This window comes from Protobothrops mucrosquamatus, unplaced genomic scaffold, assembly GCF_001527695.2.
Source record: "Protobothrops mucrosquamatus isolate PMUCROS unplaced genomic scaffold, P.Mucros_1.0 scaffold_282, whole genome shotgun sequence".
NCBI classification, from domain to species: Eukaryota; Metazoa; Chordata; class Lepidosauria; order Squamata; family Viperidae; genus Protobothrops; species Protobothrops mucrosquamatus.
Genome location: NW_015386358.1, coordinates 181,421 through 208,324, shown reverse-complemented (window position 1 = coordinate 208,324; position 26,904 = coordinate 181,421). Strand labels below are relative to the sequence as shown.

Below are 26,904 nucleotides of genomic sequence, written 5' to 3'. Positions count from 1 at the left end.
CAGGGACACTGTTTTACGATAGTTCTTTTCCTTCCTCTGAGGCCAGTTCCATTTAGTGTTAGTGAGGAGGGAGATCTCACGAGAACTCTTGTCTTTATTACATTTGCCTGAAAAAACTGATTATACTACATTTTTAGATACATATACACTGATGTTGAAAAATGATGTTGATTTTCCTGAAAAAGATGGTCAACAAACTGCAATGCTGCCTGTATTTTCCAGAGGTGTTAGTGGCTTAGGGTTATGAGAACCCAAATGTGAACCAGGTCTTTTCTGCAGGTTTTGGCAACAAATAAGGACAATAGAAAAGAAAAGAGGTCATGTACAAAGCAGGACAGCAGCATTATGAATCTTCCCTTAGGTTGAGAAGAAAGTGCAGCTTCACACCAGGGTGAGGGTTGACTGTATTTCTAGCCCTGCTTTGGGGTACCATCATATCTCTGGACTGGGACCTATCAGTTGACTTCTAGTCACTGCAGCAGTAGAGATGGTAGGCAGGCAAGTTACAGAACTGAATATATTTAAAAGTTCAAAACCTCTGGAGAGACAAAGGAGTGGTATATCATCTGTGGAATTTCTGGTTTTCATATTACTGCAACTGCTCTGACAACTATATTTGAACATTGTCAAAAAAAGAAAAGCCAGGGCTTTTTCTACTTGGAAAGTGCTGATCTGTTGCAAACTGGAACTTGCAAATTAGGTACTGTAATACTCCCTAGCTCAACGGCCTACTTGCTTCCAAGACTCATGATTCTTGGCTTCTTAGAATGCATGTTTCTCAGTTGCAGTTGATTGTAAAAACTGAACAGTGATTCATATTTGAAAAGACACTTTAAAATGTATTTGAGGAGTAAGTCTTCCTGGGGGAATTTCCATGGATTTGCTTGGGTGTATCCATCTGGGTGCTTAGTGCACAGTTCAAACAGAACCACGTTTAAAAGCAAAAGCTGAATTCATTACTTGTTATTTATGTATTTTAAAAAATGTATATATCCACCCAACTTACTCTAAACTTTGGATGGCCCCTAATCAAGAATTTAAACAATAGCAATAATAAAGCAGCATAAAACAGTATCAAAACTATTAAAACCATAAGTGTTAAAAAAAAAAAACCTGGTTGTTGTGTCAACTTTCTGTCATGCAGTCACCTTATCCTATCCCAACACTTGGGGAAGAAAAGCCAGATCTTCAATGCTTTTCAGAAGGCCAGGAAGGTAGAGGACTGCCAAACTTCAGGTTATAGAAATAGGAAGGAATTCAAGCTCCTTCTCAAAGTTGGGTTTCATACTCCATGGAGGCTAACAGGTGTTGTAGCTCAACACAGGAAAAATTGGAGTACCTCATACATGCTTAAAGCTGCTGTACTTAAGTCATGCTCTCCAGATGCTTTGGACTTCAGTTCCCAGGCTTCCCAGCTAGCATGGTTTTTGGAGTTAAGAATTTTACAAGCTGAAGTTCAAAGCATCTGAAAGACAGAAGGTTGAGGAAATTTTGGTTTATAGTCCATATAGTGGAATAATAGGATTAGGGGATATTGAAGACAAACTGTCATCCTATGAATGTTGACTTAGAAGGAAGCCCATTAAGCTCAATAGTGTTTGCTCCCAAGGAATTAGCCATAGTTGTCTATTTAGGATTAAATAATAGTGACACACTAAAGAACAATGTTCCTATGCACATTAAACTGTCAGTAAGTGTCACTGACTATGTACAATCTTTTTAAATTCAAATGTAATACTATCACTATTTACTGTGAAGTGACTGTTACAGAGGAACTTCAGATTTTAAAGCAGAAGTATAATAATGTTCGAATTTTGGTTTTCTACTTTTTTTTCTTCCCAAGAATGACTTCTCAAAATATTGCTTTCACAAGCATACTAGCAATGTTTAAATATATATGTTTATATGAACAGTTTTTCTCACATATGAAAGTCAACAGATCTATCTTGAGTAACTAATGAATATGTATAAGAAATATTCAGGCTGACTTCATTTCGGGATATAAAACCAAATAATGGTGTCATGTTAATGGAAAAACAAAATCTTCCAGGTTAGTGGCCAGAGTGAAATAACAGCTCTGTTTTGCAGTGAATTTAATTAATTAATGTGTTTTATTGGCATGCCATGATGCTCAAAATAAATAAAAGTTTGAAATCCTGTTTTATAGTGTTCTTATAGTAAATCAGATGCATTTGAGAGCTGCTGATTAGCTTTGTTTATTGCTACTCAGTATTCTTGATTTTTACTAGGGATTTCACATTTTTACTAGGGATTTCACATTTAACCATCCCAAATTCAAAGTGCCCTGTTTCACGGCAGAACAGCTGTTTGTATTTGATGGAGGCTGTCTGTCTTATTTTGTAAGTACAGTTGTTTCAGATTGGAAATGATACATATTTCCAATTTTTGCATACCACTAGTATTTTTTTTTACTTATGTTGTTATTCTTCTCTTCCTTGTGAATGCAGATCGTGTCAATTTTCTTGTATGATTTTGAAGAAATAATCTCCTTCATTAAACACCTTAGTAATGTTGCTTATACATAAACCTGTACATATTTTTATTATATACAAGTTACCTTGAGACCGTAACAAATCTTAACAATTTCACTTGTTTGGATCAAATGTAGAATATTGCAGAGGTTGTATGTGTGTATGTGGGGGGCAGATTTATAGCATGTAGATCAGTTTGGAGGTCCCCAAATTATTCATGTGTGATCTAATTGTGCAAATATTCAGATTATTTGAGAAGGCTTGAATTACAGCTTTCTATTTGTAAGCCTGAATTCATTCCCTAATGTCATGAGGTTATATTACTTCACCCTCTCCATTTGTAGGAGTCCATTGTGTGCCTTACATATTACTAAGACATGTCAAGCAACACATGAGCAAACAACTACATATATAATAAAGATTCAAGGTCAAAGTACATTTTATTCTCCCCCCCCAAGTATCTATCCAGGCCATCATGCATTGTGCTTTACATTAAAGTAGAGTGCTGTGCAAGTACTAAATAAATAGGGACGTTAGCTATTTCCATGAGCCAGCCTGGTACAGCTAGATTTAGCAGTGGATTCAGGATTTCACATCTTATACAAGTGGAGTGAAAGAATGTATTGTAGCCTGTACCAGGAGTAACCACAATAGTTGACTGTGGGTCAATTCAGATATAACAAAAACTTTTATTTCCCAGTCAAGAAATACCAGTAAGCTTCAGGCTTTCTTCCATATCTCACCTCCTCCTCACTCACGGGGAAGAGAACTTAATGAATTTTTAAAAAACAATGTATATTTTTTGGAGATTCAAAACTAAGGCCTCCATGTGATTTCACAGAAACCATGATCTAAAAGTCCATCCCAGAGTTACCCGAATGGTAATATGACTAAAAGAGAAATAATTAAATATTGCTTATATTTAATTAACCATATTATTATCATTTTGAGGAGGAGTTGCATTGGGTTTTGACTCTTTTATTTATTTTGGTACAGTGTAAAAATTCTCAGGTAATTTTCTCAACTGAACTTGTTGATTATAAGCCATCAATTTGCTTTTGACTCTTTTCTTCAGGATGATTTGTTCTTCAGGTTTTCCAGCTGTGTACCTTCAGGTTTTTCTGACCCATCAGGTCTTCCAGTGGTGTATGTATATCCCTCCACCTTCCTTTCGCTTTCCTTCCACTTTTCCAATATTATAGACTTCTCAAGAGAACTAGTATTCACATGTGTTCAGAATATGTTAACTCGAGCCTGGTCATTTGTGTGAGTGACAACTATGTACTTGTTTGTTTCTTGGCTATTCATGGCATTTTCAGAAGTCTTTTCTACCACTGAGTTCAAAAAGAGTAAATTGCCTACTCAGTTTTGAACTTTGTTGGTATAGATATATTATGTCATGTGAATATTTTTTCCCCAGGTGTTCACTGCTATTCTTACCATGTGGTAGTCTGTGACATATTTCTTTACTGCTGATAGTCAGTCCTAAAAGGCAGAAGCTATCTACCACTTCAGTTTATTCATTGTCAGTTCTAAGGCTGGTTGTCATTAGTTGCTCATCTTTGTACTTAATCTTAGTGTTATTTATTCACCGTGTCTCTAGATTTCCATTACTAGAGCTTGCAGATCATTTGCATCTTCAGCCATCAATTGTGTCGTTGGCATAGTGCAGCTTATTTATGTTTCTTCCTCAAATTTTAAAACCATTTTAACATCTTAGAATCCAGCTTCCCTCAATATGTATTCACCAGATCAAATCTGAACTTATTCTTTGTCCTGATGCAAATGAAAACAAATGGCAGTATGCAGATCTACAATTCAGTTTTAAGTATTTAGAGAAAGATAAATGTGATAGAAATGGTTGATTCTCATTTTGTGAGACCTTCTTAACGTTTATTCCATCATATTATTTTAAGTACCTTTACAGGCAACAGCATTCTATGAGATTTTTGTGCCACAAATTAGATGTATTGTTGGAATAGATAGTTTTTGATTTCTCTACTTTCAGGGTTAGCATTGGGCACTTGATCATCTGCTGAAATGAAGAATTTGAGAATGCAGCTCCTATTGAGAATTATTGTTTGTCCCAATTAAAATCATGGCAAATATCAGGATTCCTGCCTATGAAAGGATCAGCTGCAAATACATATGGAAAATGTTGGATCACAAATATTAATTTTCATTCTTATATAGTGGAAAAATATTTTTTACATAAAAATAGTAGATAATTTTTGCCTCTGAAATAATAGTTTTGGATATCCCGTCCAGATAAACCATTGCAAGATGGCTTTAAATAATATGAAATTAATTTTCAGTGAGGTTTATTTGAAAAGAAAATCGTTCTGTGTATGTTGTACAGCACAGAGAATATTTAATAAAGGTTGGTTCCAGTTTCCGTTCTGTTGAATATGAAACTCTCTGTATTAAAGTTTAATATGTTCTTCTTTGCTATATTCCTAGTATTTGAAATCTATCAATAATATGGAGATCAACAATATGGATTTTTCAAGTGGTAGGGTGGAATGTGACTAAAGAATCATAATACAATATTGGCCAGAGAGATTTACACAATAATACAATGGATTATTGAACTATACTGTTTATCAACAGTTGAATTAGGGGTTTTTGATAAAGAGTTTCAAGCAAAATAATCACATTTGAGGTGTGAGAGGATATCTGTTCCATATAATAATTTTCCAGAATTTCTTTTTCCTCCATTTCTTTTTCATTAGTATTATGATTATTAAATTTGAAGTTGGCGAGAGAAACTATAATTGACTTCAAATCAAAAACTTTCATATCCAGGGACACAAAAGAGGAAGAAAGCAACATACAAGTTTAAAGTTGGCTGCTGGTCTTTTTTAACTTTTAAAATAATGCCTTTATTAGATTTAACGATTACATTTACTAATTTAACCTTGCCTAGTATAGCAAAAAATAAAAAATGAGAGGATAATTGTACTTTTATATTCAGCCATACGTTGTCTTTGCCAGCTCTAGTTTTATTCCACAACATTGATTGTTTTAATGTTTAATTATTTATGTGGCCTCTTTTTTTAATAGCTCAGTTATATAGTCCTGCAAAATATGCAAATGCAATTAACTTTGCAAAATTTTGACATTTAAAATGTAGTGTTTTGTTTTGCTCTTCAACAATGACTATCATTTTCTTTAATGTCTGAATTCAAAATGTGTGGAACCTGCCATTCTGGGAAAAGAACATTCCCTCAGAATTTGATACTCTCTCTACTCCTATTTAACATTTACATGAAACCCCTGGGTAAGATTGTTCTCCATATTAAGGATGAGTGAGCATCAACTGACTGTTGGCAAGATTGAGTAGCTTTGGGTCTTAAGGCCTTCCAAATCTGGTATTTTGCCATCTTTAGTGCTGGATAGGGTCTCACTATTCCAAACATACCCAGTGCACAATCTTGCAAGTATGAAAGTCCAATTTTCCTGCCCTTACTTTTGTAGGAGATAACTTGCGTAGAGTTCCTTCTGAGCCTCTTGCTCCACCCACTATGCAGCTGTGGATTATGCTTATCTGACCATTCCCTAGGCAGCACCTCTTCGACTGGTCTCCCAAAGTCACTCCCACATTACATTATCTGAGAAATTAGTGTTACTTCTGATGCCAGTGTATATGACCAATGTCTTGGCTTCCTGAAACCTTTATTATCTTAGTAGTATTAATATCTTAATAGTGGCATTCTCTTTCTGCCATTTTTTTGGGTCAAATGAGATTTGCCCAGGTTGCTGGCAATATTAAAAGACATCAGATTCCTTTTAAGGGAGACTTTTGTGCTAATAGCTGGATTTTGTTGTTGAGTTTTCTTTTTTTCTTTTTCTTTCATTTATTTGCAAAGGCTTGTTTCAGTTGCCTCATGACACTGATGATATGTTGTACTTTTCAAATATGATTTGATGTACTCTTGGTTTGAGATTCATGTGGAGATTCAACTTTATGTGGGTCCTTTTTGGATTATCTTATCAGAGCAATTGCTTTTGAGAAATTACTGCATGAACTTATCTGAACGTGAAAATCCCAACAATTTCATACTGACAATTCCACATTTTTCATTTTTTTCTGAGTGTGTTAGTATTTATACACAGGTTTATATTTTAAGAAAAGCTGCACATTTCCATTCATTTTTTTCAGTGGAGAGAGCTGTAGTTTAGTAGCAGAACACTTGGTTTTGCATGCGCAAAATTTGCTCTTTAGTTCCTGATATTTAGGTTCAAGTTCCTGAAAAACCTGAGTTTGTGCCATTCGGAAGAGATGTGTGGCTAGATCAGTGAGGTGTCTTATTATAAGCAGTAGTCATGCATTCCAGCTCTATAGAGCAAGCAGGATACTCACCATTACCTCATCTCTGTTCTAGGTGAAGGTGATAGGAAGATTTGTTTTAAATTTAGATGTGAACAGATAATTACCTTCCTCTTTAGGCTCCTGATTACATTACTTGCTTCTCTAGTTTTTAAATGTTTATAATGACTGATGGAGAAATCATTTACTTTATGAGGTAAAGTAGAAAGTAAACAGATGAAAAAAATTATAAATGTTTTCAGCAATTGCTTTCAATATCACAGGATCAAAGTTATAATCCCCATTAGGGAAAAAAATGATTTTTTTTTTATTCAGCAGGGGACAGCAAAAAGATGTCTGGCTTTCATTTCTTTGGCTCAAATGACTACCAAGTTCTGAGTTTGTGTAAGACAATGAGATAATTGATGTATTGAAGGGCCAATTATGACATACTGTATTTACATGCAGAAATATATGCATACTTAGGTGTGAAAGATTACACAGGTAAATAGATTGAATATTCCTAGGTATTAATCATACCGCATAGATGGTTGAATACTGCAGCACTTCTTTATTACAATATTGACGATCCCACAATCCCACAATATAGCCAGCATTTTATAGTACAGTACTGATGTTGATTTTTTTTTTTAAAAAAAAAAGATGGGACGGATGGGAGGAATTCTTCAACATATACATCCTCAGTATGTAAAGAAGTTTTACTTGCTTTGTGTTCATCTGCAAATCAATAATTATAGACCATAAGAAATTTCCCAGAATGTCTACTCCCAAACAAATGTTCAGATATGGTTTGATTCTGAAGTTTTCCATTTCAGAATTGTTAATGGTTGGGGAAAACTGCAGCCAGGTTCCATAGCATGCAATTTACAGGGCTATTTTACCTGTGAGAGTTGGGTGTATGGATGTTTTTCTGGTGGGTTTTCAACAATTTTACTTGCTTTTCTTTTTTGCAGTAAGGAACAAGCTGGCCCAAGTTGGTGGGCTTGCTGACAGCTTCCTTCCATCTTGACCCATGCTTAGTGCAGTCTGCATTGGGTGGTACGGAGCCTTTGCCAGTGTTTCCTCGGTTGCAAAAAGAGCATGTTAAGTGCAGTGTGCTTCCCTTTTCTGATCCCACACAGACACGTCTTCTGCCTCCGAAGATGAAGGTTCGCTCAGGCGCCAGGCTGCTCTATCTGCTGCATTGCATCAGAGCTTACAGAATGCTGAGTCATGGATCAACCGATCTATTCAGGGGTCATCCACATCTTCATCAGCATCTTCTACACTATCCCATGGAGAAGGCAAAGGGACCAGTGGGTCACTAGCTGATGTATTTGCCAATACTCGAATAGGTAGGAGCTGGTGGGGTTATGGACAGTGTAACTAAACATTTCAAATATTTATTTTTCTGTAAAACTTTAGAAATCTCCCCAGTGTCAAAACTCAAAATTATGTCCACATTTTTTTCCCTAAAAGCCTGGCAATGTTAAGCATGATTTTTGGAGAAAAGACTCCATTGGAAGAGAGAGGAAAAGAAAGGGAGAAGCCTTTTGTCATAATCATCATGAAACATTTGCACAGCAGCCTGGCTAATTTTTTTATGCCACTGGTGTTTCTGATGCTTGGAGCTGCTCTTTATGGTCAGTAATTTCACTTCCAAGCCAGCAGAAGAGAGTACAATAATCCTCGTGTCCTGTGCTATTGTAGATGTCTGCCCCTTAATCATCAGTCAGAGGTTTATGTTTATGCCACAATGAGATTTGCCTAATAGTGGGATCTTGGGGAGAAAAGAGTCAACTTTATCACTCTTATCACCAGGAAGAGATTTTATACCTCTCCAGTGACTGAGTACTTGTATACAAAACAGGTTTTTTGGGGGTTGTTGATGATTTCAGCTCTTTCCAAGAAAGAAAGTAGGAAATGACCCACCTGTCTTGAGTAAAGTTACATTGCTTTTGGGGACCCTGAACCATAGACCCTGAGCTGCCTAGAGTAGTCCCCCACGGTAAGATAGGCAGCAAATAAATTTAACAAACAAATTTTCCCCAGCTCAGTGGTACATATTTGTTGGGGCATGTATAGATTTGGATACCCCAGGCTCAGTTTTTTGACGCTCTGAGGTGCTCCCTGCCGCTGGTGCTGCTGTGTGAAATTTTGTAGGGTTTGTTTGGCTCCATCATACATGTTTCTGTATTAACGTGTCCCAAACAATATTGTTGCATCTCAAGGGGTGCCTGTGTCTTTGTGTGCTGTCTGCTTTGGCTTAATTGATTTCAGACAAGCATTGTGTAGATACTTGGTGTCTCTTAATTGCTGCTTTTTATTTCTTTCAACCTATATGTTGCTGCTGTCTTTCTTTCTTACTTACTTACTGGGATGTGACTCATTTTCTAAAATGGAAAACTTGGGGGGGGGGGGTTTACCTGTTTAAAAGTCCATCACCATAAATCACGCTTTCTTCAAATAAAGAGATTCTCATTAAAATGATGGTAAAACGTGCCTTCAAATTGGAACTCTTGGCTGTTCAGTTGTTGAATAACTGATGTCAAATTGATGTTATAAAATGCACCTCTTTCTTTTGTAAGAAACATGTTAGGAATATTAAGAACAGCTAATGAAAAGCAAGGTTTCCAGTAATATCATTGCATTTCAATATAAAAATACCAATATTTGTAGCTCAGGGTTAAACTGCAGAGTTCTTGGTTATTTTATGAGCTTGGTTGTTTGCTTGCAATCATTTCATTACCCAACTAGTTACTGTTATATATACTGCATATAAATGACAGAAACCTCACACTCACTTGCACTGATGATGTTATCTAGTTGAGTAATAAAATATCTGTAAGCAAACAAGCTCAGAGAGAACCAAGAACTCCACAATACAGAGACAGATACTAGTAATCAACTATAAATATAAGAACATTTTAAAATGTTAGGGCATTTTCACATTTATAAAAGACAGTCATGGTTAACCTCAAAACAACAGAACATAATTTGATTGATTGATTTAATAAACACAACTCACAGAGACCAGTGGTTAAAAGAACAGAAACTGATTGATCATGCATTTGCTCAACATTTCAAGCAATAAAAAAATCTACTTTTGGTTTGATATGTTTCTGAAGTATAATGTAATATTTATATTTGTATAGATACTTGTTCCTGAAGTACCAAATTCCTAGTTCTGAAGCATGGGCCTTTCTGAAAGCTTGTTTTCATACTGTTTTGGCAGCCGTGTGCCAAATTCAGCCTGGATTGACCAAAACCGAATTCAATGGTTGTTAGCAACAGCAGCAGCAAAAATGAAGCTGTTTCCCCACGGACTGACATAATCTGATTAAACTTTGAGTTTCTTTCTTCTAACCACTTCACACAAGTGAGAACTGACTCTTGGACAAAACTGAAGTAGATGCTCTTGGACAAAACTGAAGTAGATCAGAACACTTTTGAAAGGTGGGCTGAAAAGACTGGCATTAGTCGAACGAGTGCAACAGTGAAAATCTTACCCTGTTTGAAAGCAGGACGATGTTTCTATCTTATATTTATGTCTCAGTCTATGTATTGGAGAGTAACTCATTGTCCTTCAGTTCCTTATCCAAGTGAAAATATGCATCTACATTTAGGTCCAAAACAATTCAACATTAAAATGCAGAAAGCAGTTCAGCAAGGTACATATAATAAACACTCTGTCCATCTCAGTATTTGTACATTTAGTGACTAATAACATTGGTGAGCATAATATTCATTAACAAAGTAAATTGTGTATGAGCTTTTAATTTGTGTGGCTAATGATATATGTGTAGATATAAGTGAACTTGTATTCTTTGTATATACCAATGCTGTAATCAGAATATGCTTCCTACAGAAATTGAATATTTGATTTCTAATGTTATATAACCTATTTTAATACTATATATATATCCTCTTACCCTAAAGTGCTTTCCCAGTAGCTATAGCTCTTAAAAGTAATTTTCTTTAGAAATATATATGTCACAGAGAAATGTAACCTGTATAATTATCAATTACTACTAGTGTATATTTTTTTCTTATGTTCAATCACGTCCAGTTCTTGGAGACTGCCTGGAAAAATCCCTTCAGTTTCTTGTCAAGGTTTTTCAGAAGTGTTTTGCCATTGACTCCTTCCTAGGGCTGAGAGAAAGTGACTGGCTCGAGGTCACCCAGCTGGCTCCCAGCAGTGTATTAGAAACAATTATATTGCAATTCAGTAGAAGGACAGAGAATATAAAAGTGTAGAGAGGCTTTGCAGTAATCCAGTCTAGAATTATTTTACTCAGTAGTGTCAATATCATTGTTTTTGTTGCAATTTAGAAACTTAGTGAAAATCTGTATGTTTGTAAAAGGAGTTTAAGTTTAAGTTCTTCCTATTACATGCAGTTAGCTAGATGAGTTATAGAGGTTTTAATGACCTTTTCCCATCACATGTTTGCTGAGTTAGACTGAACAATCTGAAAGAATCCTACAGTTCATAATAGTAGTTTCGTGGACAAAAATTATCCTCTTGCCCTTAGGCACAGTTCTTACCTAGGCAAAAGAGAATACATTTGATATGATGGTATAGTATACTGTTTTTTCCTGTCTCTTGAACATTGCTGCGGACATCTTAAATCAAATTCAGATAGTCCCTTTAACCTTGGAAAAGAGACATGATCTGTTGGTTACCAAAGCAGAAATGTGAATTGGCATGAATAACCAAATGGAAAATAAAAAATGAAACTTAGTATGCATCATGTTCTCTCTCCTTTGTGGTTTTTGTCAAGATAATTGAACCAAAAACATGCCCTTGCATCAGAAAAGGGAAGAATTGTGAATGTAACCAGTCTCCTCTTGGGTCATCTTGTAACAAGAAGTAACCTGAATCTGACTTTTCTCCCTTGATCCTCTTTTCAGAGAATTTTTCAGTTCCCCCGGATGTTACTGCAACTACCTCCACACCCGCCTCTTCTGCACGCCCATCTGCTATTGACCTTCCTCCATCGGGAATAGTGAAGGGCATGCACAAAGCATCCAACCGGTCCAGCCTTATGGACACAGCTGATGGTATATCTGCAGAACCACAATGCTGTATTGTCCCCCCAAAATAAAATTAAGCAGAAATCAGCCATTTAATGTCACAGAATTCTGAAAGGATAACATATGGGAGTTTGTAACTCAAATGTGGCAGTAGGGGGATCTTGGTAACACGGAATCCTTAGTTCTAGTGCCCATTGCTTCTGTGTAAAAATAACTATATGTATTTAAGAAAAAAAGGTTTCTATTATTTAGCTTAACTTTCCTTAGCATGATGCCTCCCAGACTTCATAGCTATCATGGTCTGTGAGTAGGTTAACTACCTGGAGTAGCATCACCAGGATGGTTTGATGTGTTTTATGATGAAAGATACCGTTTCTGCAGGGAAAATGCTTGCAGTTTTCAAAAGAGTCAATCCCAACTAAACTCGTGAGCAGAACAGCTAACCCTGTATAACCACCAACATTTATATTTGTGTTGCTAGGATAGGCAGAAACTATTGAGTTAATTCTCAGTTGGTTTTTCCTTTGTAAAAGGAAGAGGGGGAAATCAAATCTGTAATTTTGTGAAAAACAAAAGGGGTTTGCCTTGGTTCTTGAAAGTGTGCAAAGGTTACATCATTCAAATTTGAGCATACAACAACAATAAAGAAAAGGGGGAGATGATTTTGGGATAGTCAAAATCAACCAAGCCAAAGGTCTTATTTAAATTTCTGACACAGTATTCATTAGTAGAATTTTGCTTTCTATACAAAATCCTATTAAATCCTCAGGTAGGAAGTGTATTAAGAGGTTATATTTTGTAATCATTTCTGGAGACACGTAATACTTTAATACATCTTTTATAGAATAAAAGATTATTATTTTTATAGGCAAAACAAAATTTTTCTGATGAATACAAGGCAAATGTATTGGCAAAGACTTGAATTTTATTGACTTTTCTTGCTTAACTTCTTTACATTCTGTTTCATACTTCTTTGATTATATGACAAGCTGAGTTATCTACATCTGCAATCCTGTGTAGGAGAACAAGCTGCCAAAGCCTTTGTCGTATATTTGAGAGAGACACACACATGATCACTGCTTATTGACTTAAAATAATTAATAAGCTTAAGCCTGAATGGAATTTTAGGCCTGACAGTTGGAACTGTAGAGAAGGAGTTTTCACTCCTTAAGAATCAAATAAATATTTGCATGCTCTGTAGTTTGGCACATGGGAAAAGGACCCTCCATCAGCTAGGTAAAAACATTAAAACTCTGTTTGCCAGTTTCCTACATCTATTAAAAATCCAACAGAGGAATCAGAAAGAAGAAAGTTGTTATTTAAAATAAAACATAGAAAACTTGCTAATTAAAGCTATCAAGTGGAATTATTCCTTGAGGATATTTTCAAAGTTGACATTCCACAGCAGGATCTGGGCCTTGATTGTTCACCAGCTTGTTTGAAGTCAAAGCAAGTTCACCCACAGCAGGTTTTCCTTTGAGGTAGGGGAGTAGATAGGCAGATATGGAATTATTTCCACAGAGGAAATTTCAAAATGGCAAATTTTCAGATATTTGATTCATATAGAACCTGTGTAGCACAAGGCTGGATTCTAGGAAAATCAACCTGCGATACAATTTTATGTGAGTTTTGGTTTGGATATCCCCAAGAATATTGTTTGTTTTGGGCAGTGTTTCTTAACCTTAGTAACTTTAAGAAATGTGGACCAGCTCCCAGAATTCCCCAGCCAGCAATTCTGGGTGTTGAAGTCCACACACCTTAAAGTTGCCAAGGTTGAGAAACACTGGTTTAGGGTAATAGCTTAGCACACGGGTGTCAAAACTGGATCGCGTCACGTGACGTCATGACGTAACCTTTTTGCCTTTGTGGAGCCGGGGTGGGCATGGCCTGCGCTTGATGCATCCGGCCCATGGGCCGCCAATTTGACACCCCTAGTTTAGCAAGAGAGGAAGAGAAACCTAATCTGTCACACTGAAACGTTTTTGTGCTTTTCAAAGAACTGGTGATTATTAGATCAGTAACCTAAATTTGCTCACCTTTCCCAGAAATTGCAAATATCTTCACTGCCACAACTGAGGTTAGCCTTTCAGTTTACGTGTGAGCAGAATATATTTGCTTTTTAAGTTGTGTCCGGTTACCCTAGACAGTTCTTGCAGTTGTCAAAAATATAATTTATGCCCAGAGATTTTCCTTTCCTATTCTTTCCTGCTACACTATTGGTGCTGATTTTTGTATCCCTGGGAAGAGCCAAAACCTGCTGTCTGATTTGTCATGTCCCATTGTATGGAATTCTTTTTGCTGTTTTAAGTCAATATTTCTGGGAATTTGACAAAATACATTTCTTTGATACAACTAGGAATGTATGGTTGGAATAATCACAAGTTAGTGTCACTTTTATTGTGTTTTCTGAAGAAGAATAACATGAGCTTTATTATGGATCCCTTCCCATTGTTAATTACCAAATAATGGCTATAGGAGTAAAAGATTAAGAAAGTGAAGTTTGGCATATAAGTAATGAAATTTTGTTTTTAAATAAAATTGGAAAAGTTTTATTTTCTTTCTTTTAAAGAATTAGTCCTGTGTAGTAGAGTACAAACATCAGAGATAAAGTGGATTTGTCGAACAATTTCTTGGATGGATTCTGAACATCAGAGCCTCTGTCTTTTTTCATATTGGATAATCCCTTATTGTTTTTTCTCTGCAGTCACAGTTGCAATTTGCATTAACATTTGTGTAAAACAAGTATATTACTTATGCAATATCAGCTGCTACCATTGAAACCAAAGGTAGATTTTTTTTCAGTTCTTATCTCTGCACCTAAATTCCCACAGGATTTCTTGTTTTGTTTTGTGAGATCTCTGCTTGTCGTAACATGGCTTTTTTCACCCTTGCTCTGTTTCTGTTTTTAGAAACTATTTGCTTTAGAAACAAATTTTGCAGTGGAAAAAAAAAGATAGCTGATTTCATGTGTGTGAATTAAACATTTTTATTAGAAAGTTTGGATTGCTCATTTTGAAGTAAAAAATACAAAGGCAAAGCAACTGATTTGTATGTTTTACTCCTACAACCATGTTTGGTATTTAAAAAAGGGCTTTTGATATTGCTCATTTATTCAGCCATTTCATCTCTAGAGAAGTGATTTTGTCCCACTTTTCAGCGCAACTGTTTTCCATGTTAAAAAGAACGTATAATTGATGTGTCCTAGTTTATAAGGTGTTTGTAAAATGCCTGATCTGGTGGAGTTTGCTTACTTAAAGATTGGGGAGGGGAACCCCTAAACTATTGTAGCTGTAGAACTTTTGCTATAAGTAATCCAGGGTTAATAATGGTAATTGGGACCCAGAATTACTGTCAGTAAGCAATGTGTCATATGACCACATGGCTTAGAGACGGAAATCCTAGCAGTTCCTATCACCATCATTAACTGAATCCCACTGGTCATTAGGTAAAGACCCAACCTGATCAAAGCCATTCCTGGCTGGGTCCCTCCCAGCCCTGAGCCTCAGTAAGGGACTACTTCCTCTTAAACTCCACCCACCAGCTACATCTGCGCCCCCTCATTTCTGTCCCCTTCTGAATGCCCTGCACAGTGACACTCCACAGCAGGGATGACAATGCTACACTGGGGCTGAAACAGGCCCAAGGCTTTCAACAGCTGCCCCTGCCCCTGGGCCTCTAATTTAGCCCCAGTCCTACTGAGGAGTGCCGCCTCAAGCAGCTTCCTGCTGCAGGTAGCCGCCAAAGGGACACAATGCAAAATCCCAGCTGCCCCTCCAACCTGCACTCCATTGGGTCTTGTGCTCAGCTGATCTTCTTCATTATCTTCCTGCCAAGGCTGACAAGGCACACCTGGCCTGGCCCTATGCAAAGCAGTTGCTGTCTATGCCATGCTTTCTTCCTGAGGCCGTGTGCACCCTTCTTCTTCTCCTCCCAATGCTTCGTAAAGATCGTGAGGCATTCTGTTTATAACTACTTATAAAAATTTTATACATTTTGAGGGCTGGGTGTATGTGCCGTTCATTCAGTACCGCTGTAACTTTGAATGGTCACTGAACAAATGATCATTAAACAAGAATTGCCAGTAATGGTGTAATAGGGTGTTCATGCTTTGGAAATGATTCAGAAAAAATGCTTCAGACCGTGAGCACTTTTGCCTTGCTATTCACTGAAATGGCCTAATTTTCTCCATGCTTCCACTGAAGCCTGAAAAAAGAGTCTACTGCTTTAAGGAACCTGCTTATTAAAGGTAGCATGGCTGTTAAAGCAAAGGCACTTTTTTTCTCCCATTCATGCAGAATCCTGAAAAGGAATGAGGGTTCTTTATTCTGTATAGCAAAATTGTATTGTGCAATGATTATTGAAGTATGTAAAGCCTTTGAAGATAATTGTCTAGCTTTTAATAAGTCTCCAGTTGTCCTTGCACCCTCTGGTGGTCATGTCCTAAGGCAATACTAGCAAAATAGTCTTGAATGCAGCTGTATCTATTCAGCCAAACATTGCTGATCAGCCAGGAATTGGGGTCTGAAAAATGTTAATACATGCCATGATTTGTAACCCTGGGAGAAACACAAGGTATCTTGGATAACATCCAGCCTAGGACACAATAAACCTATATATCCTGCGTGATGCCTATATTAATGGTGGATTTGAAAAGCAGAAAAATAATCAAATATTAGTAAAAGGTCTTCTGAAATATTCAGTTTATTCTACATTTGGACTTTATCCCAAATATAAGATATCTTTAAATATCTTTAAATATCTATGAGTTCTGTTATCTCTAAAATTACAATTACACATATTTTACAAGGGCTCCCATTTCTGAGCTTGCAAAAATCTGGAGAGCAGCAACATTGGAGTTCTTTGTCAAGTGGTCAGCCAGAGTTTTGTAGCCCAGATGTTATAGGTCTACATTTGCTCATATTTGATGTATTTCTGGTATACTGAACTCATTTCCTATACTGTAGGTGTCCCTGTAAATAGCAGAGTCTCCACAAAAATTCAGCAGCTACTCAATACTCTGAAGCGACCTAAACGGCCACCTCTGAAGGAGTTCTTTGTGGATGATTTTGAAGAAATTGTGGAAGGTAGATGGATTGGGTATTTTTCTAAGGACTATATTGTGGCTATTATCATATACCAGTGTATTCTAAGCTCCTTTTGCTCACTTTTGCTTTACTTTAAATCTTAAAATCCATTAATTAATTAAAAGTCTTTTCCTTGGCCTATGTGTTGAGAAAAATTTATGAGTAACTATCTCAGGTCAACAGAAGAACCACTAAGTGACTAGGAATACATGGAATATGAAGCTGTTGATTCCAGTGCCAAGTTTATTTAAAACGGTATTTAATTGAGGGTATGCCTTTATTGGATGTAATATTGTCCTATAAAAATATTCATATGGAATAAATGTTCTTTGAAGATCAAATTCCTTGAACTGAAATCACCTGATATGTTTTTTTCTTGGATTTTAATAAAACACATTTTGTCTCCTCTTTCTTTTTTATTAATATAGTTATTTCTTTATTCCTTATTCCATTATCTGTTCCCACTTCAGAATTTTCTTCCCTGTTGCTCTATATAAGAAATAGTTTCTCTTTATTTCTCAAAATTGCAATCTTCTTTGCTTCTCTAAATGCCATCCAGTTTGGCTCCATTTTTGCCCTTTTCTATCTTTGGTGGGGTTTTTTAAAAATCAGGCCCTATTAAAATTTTCTGGATATGAATTTTAACCTTGGTATTCAATATTGCATCTAATAGATGGTTCACACTATACAATATAATTATATAGTAGCAGCAACAGTAAATAGTAGGTTTCTACCAAACGAAGTTGGATTAACAATATAGTTTTCTAGGTTTGAAAGAACACACGTTTCCTATCTCCTATTGTGAAACGTTTTTCCTTAGCAACAAATATATTCAAATTGCTTTGACCTTTAACAATAGTTTTGAAAACCCTAATTATTAGAACCATTGGAGGGGAAGAGTGGGGAATACTTTGCATCACTAATAGGGGGAGAGGTAGAGTTTATTAACATTTTTAGAACATTGTTCCATTTTGTGAATGGTTTTAACGTTTGATTGGATGATGTTTTCTTCGTAGTTCCACAGCCAGATCCTAATCAGCCCAGACCTGAGGGACGTCAGATGACACCTGTGAAGGGAGAACCCTTGGGTGTAGTTTGCAATTGGCCTCCTGCTTTAGAAGCAGCTCTGCAACGCTGGGGAACAACACAGGCCAAGTGTCCTTGTTTGACAGCCCTGGATGTCTCTGGGAAACCCGTCTACACGTTGACGTATGGTGAGCGTCGTTAGCTTGATGGTCTTCATATGTCTTTGAGTTTATCTGCTTTGCTCGATGTATTAGCAGTTAATTGATGAAGTAATGTTTTGCCAATCTGCATTTATTCTGCCCTGAATAGACATTAGGTTTTTGTCTAATGTATACAGCATATATATGGATTATATACAGTGATAGTACACTGTGTGCACAATTATTAGGCAAGTTATATTGTGGAGGATTCATTTTCTTATTGAACAACTACAGTGCTCTCAGTCAATCCAAAATGTTAATAAACCTCAAACCTGAACATTTAAGAAAGTAAAAAATGAGGTTTTGGCTTTCTTAGGAGAATATCTATGTGTGCATAATTATTGGCCAACTATTAGTGTGCAGCATTATTAGGAAACTAAATGAAAAATGGAAATTTGCCCATCTCACTTGTTTATTTACATCCGTTAAAGTGAGAATAATAAACAACTCAGAATGTACAAATAAACATTTCTGACATTTCAAAAAAATAATCAGTGACCAATATAGCCACCCTTCTTTTCAATAACAGTCATAAGCCTTCCATTCATGGAGTCTGTCAGTTTCCTGATCTATTGACGAACAACATTTTGTGCAACAGCAACCATAGCCTCCCAGGCACTGCTTAGAGAGTTGTACTGTTTTCCTTCATCATAAATCTTCCATTTAAGAAGGGCCCACAAGTTCTCAATAGGGTTTAGGTCAGGTGAGGAAGGGGGCCATGTGATTATTCTTTCATCTTTAAGGCCTTTACTGGCTAGCCACGCAGTGGAGTACTTCGATGCATGCAATGGAGCATTGTTCTGCATAAAAACCATAGTCTTATTGAAAGATGCAGACTTTTTCCTGTACCACTGCTTAAAGAAAGTGTCTTCTGAAAACTGGCAGTAGGTTTGGGAGTTGATTTTGAGCCCATCTTCAACGCGAAAAGGTCCAACTAGCTCATCTTTAATAATACCAGCCTATACCAATATCCCACCTCCATCATGCTGTCGTCTGAGTCGAAGTGGAGCTCTGTGACTGATCCAGCCACAGGCCCATCCATGTGGTCCGTCAAGAGTTACTCTCATCTCATCAGTCTATAAAACCTTTGAAAAAACGGCTTCAGATATTTCTTGGGCCAGTCTTGCTGTTTCAACTTATGTGTCTTGTTCAGTGGTGATCGGGTTTCAGCCTTCCTTACCTTGACCTTATCTCTGAGCACTGAATACCGTGTACTTCTGGGCACTCCTGGTAGGTTACAATTCTGGAATGTGACAGCACTGGAGGATAATGGGTTCCTGATAGTTTCACGTTTGATTCTTCTCAAATCTTTGGCAGTTAATGTGCATCATTTTTCTCAACCATTTCTTGTGACCCTGTTAACTATTTGCAGCAAAATGTTTGATGGTTCTGTGATCACGCCCCAATATCTTAGTAATTTCAAGAGTGCTGTATCCCTTTGAAAGTCTTTTACAATGTTTGACTTTTCAGAGTCAGTTAAATCTTTTTTTTTTTGGCCCATTTTGCCTGAGGAAAAGAAGCTGACTAATAATTATGCACTCCTTGATATAGGGTGTTGATCACCTTAGGCCACACCCTCCCTCATTACACAAATACACATCACCTGATATGCTTATATCTATTAAGTGTTCAGGTTTATACAGCTTGGAGGTGGAAAATATGCATGAAAATTATGATATGTTCAAAATACTCATTTGCCTAATAATTGTGCACACTGTTTATATAGTTACATCTATGATAACCATAGCACAAATTGCATATTAAGTTTCACCAGGTAGTGAGCAAAGCAACAGAGGTTGTATATATAAAAAAACAAGCAAACAGGTGATCCAAAGTAATGAGAACACTGTTACTATTCTATTTTGCAGATGTAAATTGTGATATGTTTGGATTTTATTTGGGATGTAGCAAAAACATGTGTGGTTGTGTATCGTCAGGTATACAGCATCTCAATTTGCTACTTTCTGCTCCATAACAAGTAAAGCCTCATTCAGGATGGCCAGCAGCTATCACTCTCTGGCTGGCATTACAGTGAAGAACACAATCCTAAGAGAAGAAGCACCGCACATGTGTTTGATTGCTCAGAGTTAGTACCATTGTGCAGGATATATTCTTGCCTCTCTTGGCTGTCAACCCCAATATTATTCATAGGACAACTTGATTTATTTCATTAAGATTGTCATCTGAGGCATCTTCTTGGGCCAAAATGAATGGTAGTTAAGGTCATGGCCTTTTCAGTGGGTCCAACCTTGAACCATTCTGTGGATGCTCCTTTTTATGGTTTCTAAGACATCATATGAAGATCTTGTTTTCTTGTGCATTTATCAGGATTTAGTCTTCATTCAACTTCTGAATTTAGATTTTCCCTTCATACTGCGAACCAAGTCAGATATCATGGTTGAAATATGAATGTACTTCTTCGATAAATAATAACTATTATGTGTGTATGTATATAATGCTGATGGTATGTTGCTAATGTCATAAATGTGTTGATTGCTTTTTCTCTTTATTCCAGGCAAACTGTGGAGCAGAAGTGTGAAGTTGGCATATACACTATTGAACAAGCTGGGCACCAAAAATGAGCCTGTATTGAAACCTGGAGACAGGGTAAGATGCTTTACCTACTAACTACTTAACCTACTTATGATAAACAAGAGTGACCAATCACGTGTACAGGTAGTTCTCACGTAACAGTAATTGGGAATACAATTTTAATTTGATAAGTGGATGCAGTTGTAAAATATGATCTCACATGACTGCATCGCTTAGTGACAATAATCTGGCAGTCCCAGTGCTGCTTGGTGGGGGAGGTGCTCGGTTGGTGAGAATTTTGAGGGCCAGTTGTAAGTACAGGTAGTCCTCGACTTAATGACCACAATTGAGCCCAGAATTTCTGTTGCTCAGCAGGACAGTTGTTAAATGAGTTTTATCCCACTTTACAACCTTCCTTGCCACTGTTGTTAAAAGAAACGCTGCAGTTTTGAGTCAGTAATATGGTTGTTAAGTGAATCTGACTTTCCCATTGACTTTGCTTGTCTGAAGGTCACAAGAGGTGATCACATGACCCTGGGATACTGCAGCCATCCAATTCAGACTGTTGCCCGACATCTGAATTTTTATCATGTGACCATGAGGATGCTGCAGTCTTCATAAATACGAAAAATGGTCATACGTTACTTTATGAATGAGTGGCTGTTAACCAAGCACTACCTGTATTTATTATAATTGGTAGAACTTTTTTATTTTGGGGGGGAATAACCCTTTAAAGTTACTCGTGTACTTTGTTCAGTTAAAATATCCGCTTTCACCTGTTAAATGTAATGGTCAAAACACCAGCACTGTTTTCCCTTCTTTCTCTAACGGAGTATTTTTGTGAATCGCAGGTAGCCCTTGTTTATCCCAACAATGATCCTGTCATGTTCATGGTGGCATTCTATGGCTGTTTGCTGGCTGAAGTCATCCCCGTGCCTATAGAGGTGCCTCTAACCCGAAAGGTAATAGTGATTGATCGTAGAGGAGTCACAAGCTATGAAAGCAAGTTAGAAACAAACAAGTTGCTGGTCTTAGATGCACTTACATTCTTGAGGTTTCAACCAGTTGCTCCTTTGCTAATTTCGCAGGCTTGCAAAGAGGTGTTCAAGTGGTCCTCCATTTCACAGCTATTATATAGACAAAAATCACAAAACCATGGTTATCTTTCTCTGCATGCTCGTTGCGCATGCCGATATAGTGTGAAATAAGAGAAAAATCTCATGGCTTCATTCTCATCAGAATTAAGCACTTTGTTAAAAAAAACAGTGGGAACATTGCTGTCTATTCTGTATTCCATTGAGTTTTATGGCTGTTAGTCACATAAGGGAAGGGGAGATCCCTTGTTCACTGAAAACCTCTGATGTTGTGCTTTAAACATTATTGTGCTTGTTTAAAGTTTGACATATTTACACTTTTCAATTTTAAGAAAAATTAAGATTGAATAGTGAAAAAAGTACACTGTGTTAACTTTTATGCCAAAAGAACAAGTTGACTTAATTTGAACAATAGTCTGAAAATCTTACCTCAAAGGTTTATTGAAACTTTTTCTTATTAAAGAGATTGCAATTCAGATGACAAGTAGCATTTATTAAAGGGTCAGATTTTAGGCAATGTTTATGCTTTTCTATGATTGATATTATTCTCAAACCACAATTTGGATATGTGCATTTGTTCAGCTTTGTCACAATTTTACTGTCCATTTACTAATTCTTTACTAATATATAAGTTTTGTATGGTTAAAAGTGACATTAGTTACTAGTCTGCAAATCATAGTTGTTCCCTTCCTTTTCTTCAGGATGCTGGCGGCCAGCAGATTGGCTTTCTACTGGGTAGTTGTGGCATTGCTTTGGCCCTCACCACTGAAGTTTGCCTGAAGGGACTCCCCAAAACACAAAATGGAGAAATTGTGCAATTCAAGGGTTTGTTATATTGCATTTATTATGCTTTATAGAAGAAAACCAAAACCAACAAATCGTTGATTTTTTCCTCAAAAATGTATACAGGTAGTCCTCGACTTACAACAGTTCATTTAGTGACTGTTCGAAGTTACAACAGCACTAAGAAAAGTGACTTATAACCATTTTTCACATGTATTACCGTTGCAGCATCCCCATGGTCACATGATGAAAATTTAGACAACTGACTCGGTTGCGGTTTCCTGAGGTCATGTGATCCACCTTTTGCTAACTTCTGACAAGCAAAGTCAATGGGGAAGCCAGATTAACTTAACAATCATGTTACTTAACAACTGCAGTGATTTACTTAACAACCGTGGCGAGAAAGGCTGTAAAATGGGGCAAAACTCATTTAACAATTGTCTCAGCAAGAGAAATTTTGGGCTCAGTTGTGGTTGTAAGTCAAGGACTATCTATAATTAAACTTTGAAAATGAAAAAGGGAAAGTCTGGCAGAGTGGGAAAAATGATAAGGACTGAATGGAAGCAGACTGAGAATACTGTATTGCATATTTGTTTCTGAGGCCAACTTTCTCATAGATAAAATCATGTGACCCTGAGTGAGACTTTTAGCCAGGGTTGGGCATCTTGTGACACATACGCACAACTCAGTTTTGTTCCCCTGAACTATCTCAGATTTGGCAGTATAAGAATTTTGCTGGAGTTTCTTTAAAATAACAAAGAATATAGATGAGCTAAACCTTTGTTATTCTTAACACACAGGTAGTCCTTGCTTAATGGCTGTTTGCTTACTGACCATCTAAAGTTATGGCAGACCGCCCTCCCCCTCTCAAGAGATACTTTCGACGCAGTCCTGAAGTTATGGTCATAGTAATGTTCCTGTGGTTGTTTGCCCTTACCACAGACCATAGGCATGCTTCAGTGCCTTCCCACCTCTCCCCCCCCCTTTCCCCCCTTGGGTTTCTGCAGACCTTTTACTCCCCCACAAGGTCCCTGCAGACATTTCCTCCCACACATACATCACATCCTGCAGGGCTTTCCTTCTCTAATTGGATCCCAGCAGGGTTGTCCCTCACACACTGGGTCCCCACAGGCCTTAGGCCTGATTTTCAGCCACCAGTGGGGGAAACCCATGTGGGGGAAGAATTGCAAGGACTTGTGGGGGGGAGGTCTGAGGGACCCAAGGAGTGGGAAATGGAGCCTGGGGTGTCTCGGGGAGGGGCGGCTTTGGAGTCCCAGGGGAGATGGACCTGGGCCTGCATTAGATCTCCCCCACCCCGAGGTACTCCATGTTCCATTTTATGACCTGTTCATTTAACAGTCACACCAGGGAGAGCAAGGGGTGGAGGTAATCAGACAGCACTGTCTTGCTTTACAGCCATCATGATGTGACCACAACAGGGAGGCTCATATGTCGAGGACAACATGTAATTGCTTTTTGTTAAAAACTTATATCCATCCCCTAAATGGGTAAAAAAAAAAAATCAACAGTTAATCAGCACCTTAGCAATCTCAATGCATTGTATACTGTTGTGATTCCTCACCAGCCAGTGGATCCGGCAGCTGAATCTGGGGAATCAGAGGAGGAGGAGGAGGGGCCTGGAGTGACATCAGAGTCAGAGGAAGGCTCTGAGGAGCTCCAAGACTTACAGTCTGATGAGGAGCCTGGCCCCACTACTTGTGCTCAGGCTGAGACACAGCTGTGCTGGGAGTCTGAGTTGGACAGTGATGACTTACAGCTGGGAGATATCCAGGATGCACAAAAACGCCGGCAAGAAAAGAGAGTAGGACAGAGGAATGCAAGGGAGCGGCTCCAAAGGCAAAGGAGAAGGCATTAGGAAGCCACGCCTTGGCTGCATAATAAAAGGGAAAGTGTGGGAGGTGCTGGTTGTTGAGGATCGAGTTTCTGTGGACTGTGTTTGTTTGCCTTGGACATTGATTCAGGTCTGTGAATAATAAAAGGGGATTGGTTTTTTCCTGCAGTTCCAGCCTGCTTGTTGGAAGAGGGGCTTCTCCTTGTAAGCTTAACAAGGACTCGCGTAGGCTGGGACAGAACATATACTATGTCCCCTGAAGTTTTTGAAATTTAAAAATTTAAAAAGTTTTTGAATATTTTTAAAAAAGTAATGAAAATGGTTGGCTACCTCTACTTCTTCACCAGTTGTAAATAATGTAATTAACCTGAATACAGTTAATTGTAAGTCTACTTGGCATAAGCAGGTTATGAATCTAACTGTCACAAAAATATATAGCATCTGTCCTTCCTCTAGTGGAGGAATTATTAGATTGTTAGGCCTCAAAAATTAGAACTATCTATACTCCTGCTGTTGAGCCCAGCAACCACAGTATCTTTCATAATGGGAATGAACTGGGACGACATTATCTTCTTGCTCTATGGCTTTGAACCCAAATAATGAAGCTCTAAATAGCCTTACACATTGAGTATCATTTCATGCTGTAAAAATGATATATTCTGCTTTTTGTTTTTTCCAGTTTCACATATTTGTAAACAGTTGGTGCATAGCAACTTCATCCAATTATGGAAAAATAGTAAAAAATAGATTTTAGTAGCACAATTATTTCTCTGTAAAGAGGGTTTCTGCGAAATCTGCTGGTCTTCTGAGACAGCCCTAATTTCATCATTTCTTTTGTGGTCTATACTCAGTCTATTTATTGTTATAGCCTGTTTCCATTTAAATTAACTTTTTGTGAGGATTAGACATCCAACACTAAGAAAACGGGGGAACTAAATTTGGGATAGCAAACTGATTTGAATGAGCCAAATTCCATGATTTGCAGTGTAAGTGCATCCCCAACAGCTTGTGGCCTGAAGTTTGAGTTTCTTTTTTGGTTCTAGGTTGGCCAAGGCTCAAGTGGGTGGTTACAGATTCCAAGTATCTCTCCAAAACACCAAAGGATTGGCAGCCCAACATTTCAAATGCAGGGACTGAACCAGCTTATATTGAGGTATATAAAGGAAATGGAATTTGACAAAATAAAATATGTTACGATTGTTAATACCTTCAGGTCATTTCAAATATTTTATGCAGCAGGTGTGTCCCCTTTTTCTTGAAAATGTTTGCTTTAAGATTAATTTAGATTTTGTTCATAATCTCAGTCCATGTCTCGTAGGGAATTAACAAATGTGACACAAATATTTAAAAATTGAAAACACGCTTCATCTGGAACAAAGAGGCAGAATTATTGAACACCTTCTCAGTATTTAGCATGTTTAAAATCAAGAACTGCATACTTTTCCAGTATAGCACCATTTGGATGTGCCTTATTTGATTTTGGCTTTATGGAGAATTTATCTTTTGCCGAACTCGTAGCTAACTTTACAGTGTACTCTGCTACTCTTATAGCAGATTTCCTCTGCCTATTTTTTATCTGGTTGATCTTTTCTGTGCTAAGGCTTGCAGAACTCTATGTCACAAATTCCCCACATTTATTTACAATGAGGATGATGTAAGGAAAGAAAAACCAGGCTTACATTTTTTGCATTATGACCAACACTGAGTGCTTGTGTAGGTGGACTCCACTACACAAGCACACAAGCATGGTTATGAAAATAGAGAAAGACCCACTGACTGCAACTTTATGAATCATAATGTAAATATAACTATAGTGATTCCCAATAGAGGAAGTTTAATTGATTATGTTGTTAATATTCTTTTTTTTCAGTATAAGACCAGCAAGGAGGGGAGCGTGATGGGTGTAACTGTGTCCCGAATTGCTCTCTTGTCTCATTGTCAGGCTCTGTCTCAGGCATGCAACTACTCTGAAGGTGAGCCCTGTGGTACTTCTCATACTGCATACAAGGTTAAATAGTTTTGCTTAGAACAGGGGTCCCCAGTCCCTGGACTGGTACCAGGCCGCGGCATGCCAACAAGCAGCCCACACAAAAAGAAAGGCCTCATCCATGGGATGCAGGCAGCACACAAAACCACACACTCTCCAGTCCACGGAAAACCTCTCTCCATGGAACCGGTCCCTGGTGCCCAAAGGGTTGGGGACCTTTGGCTTAGAAGAAGAAGACAAATTGCTCTAGGAATGTCTGGTCATATAAAGTGAATGGATGTATATCTCTGTCTGTCTGTCTGTCTGTCTGTCTGTCTGTCTGTCTGTCTGTCTATCTATCTATTCATATCTAATATTAAACCAAGCCTAATGCAGTGTGAACTCCTCGAAATTCTGTGCTTCATACATTAAGAATCCCTTGCAAAATTATGAACCATTCACACTGCCAAATAGGTAAGCCAAAACAGGGAGGGATGCTCATGTGATATAGACTGTATGAATGAACATGTGA

At 37.5% G+C, this 26,904-nt stretch overlaps 1 protein-coding gene across 1 annotated transcript in view; it reads left to right on the top strand.

Moving 5' to 3' along the window:
* Window positions 1-11,707: 11,707 nt before the first annotated feature.
* DIP2B (disco interacting protein 2 homolog B) overlaps window positions 11,708-26,904 on the top strand; it is a 50,921-nt gene continuing 35,724 nt past the window's right edge. Inside the window, exons 1-8 of the mRNA XM_015831848.1 lie at window positions 11,708-11,862; window positions 16,800-16,919; window positions 17,936-18,133; window positions 20,661-20,752; window positions 21,529-21,705; window positions 22,473-22,596; window positions 25,450-25,559; window positions 26,277-26,379. Of these exons, the coding sequence (XP_015687334.1) occupies window positions 11,817-11,862; window positions 16,800-16,919; window positions 17,936-18,133; window positions 20,661-20,752; window positions 21,529-21,705; window positions 22,473-22,596; window positions 25,450-25,559; window positions 26,277-26,379 (970 nt within the window). The 5' untranslated portion in view covers window positions 11,708-11,816. The remainder of the gene's footprint in view (window positions 11,863-16,799; window positions 16,920-17,935; window positions 18,134-20,660; window positions 20,753-21,528; window positions 21,706-22,472; window positions 22,597-25,449; window positions 25,560-26,276; window positions 26,380-26,904) is intronic.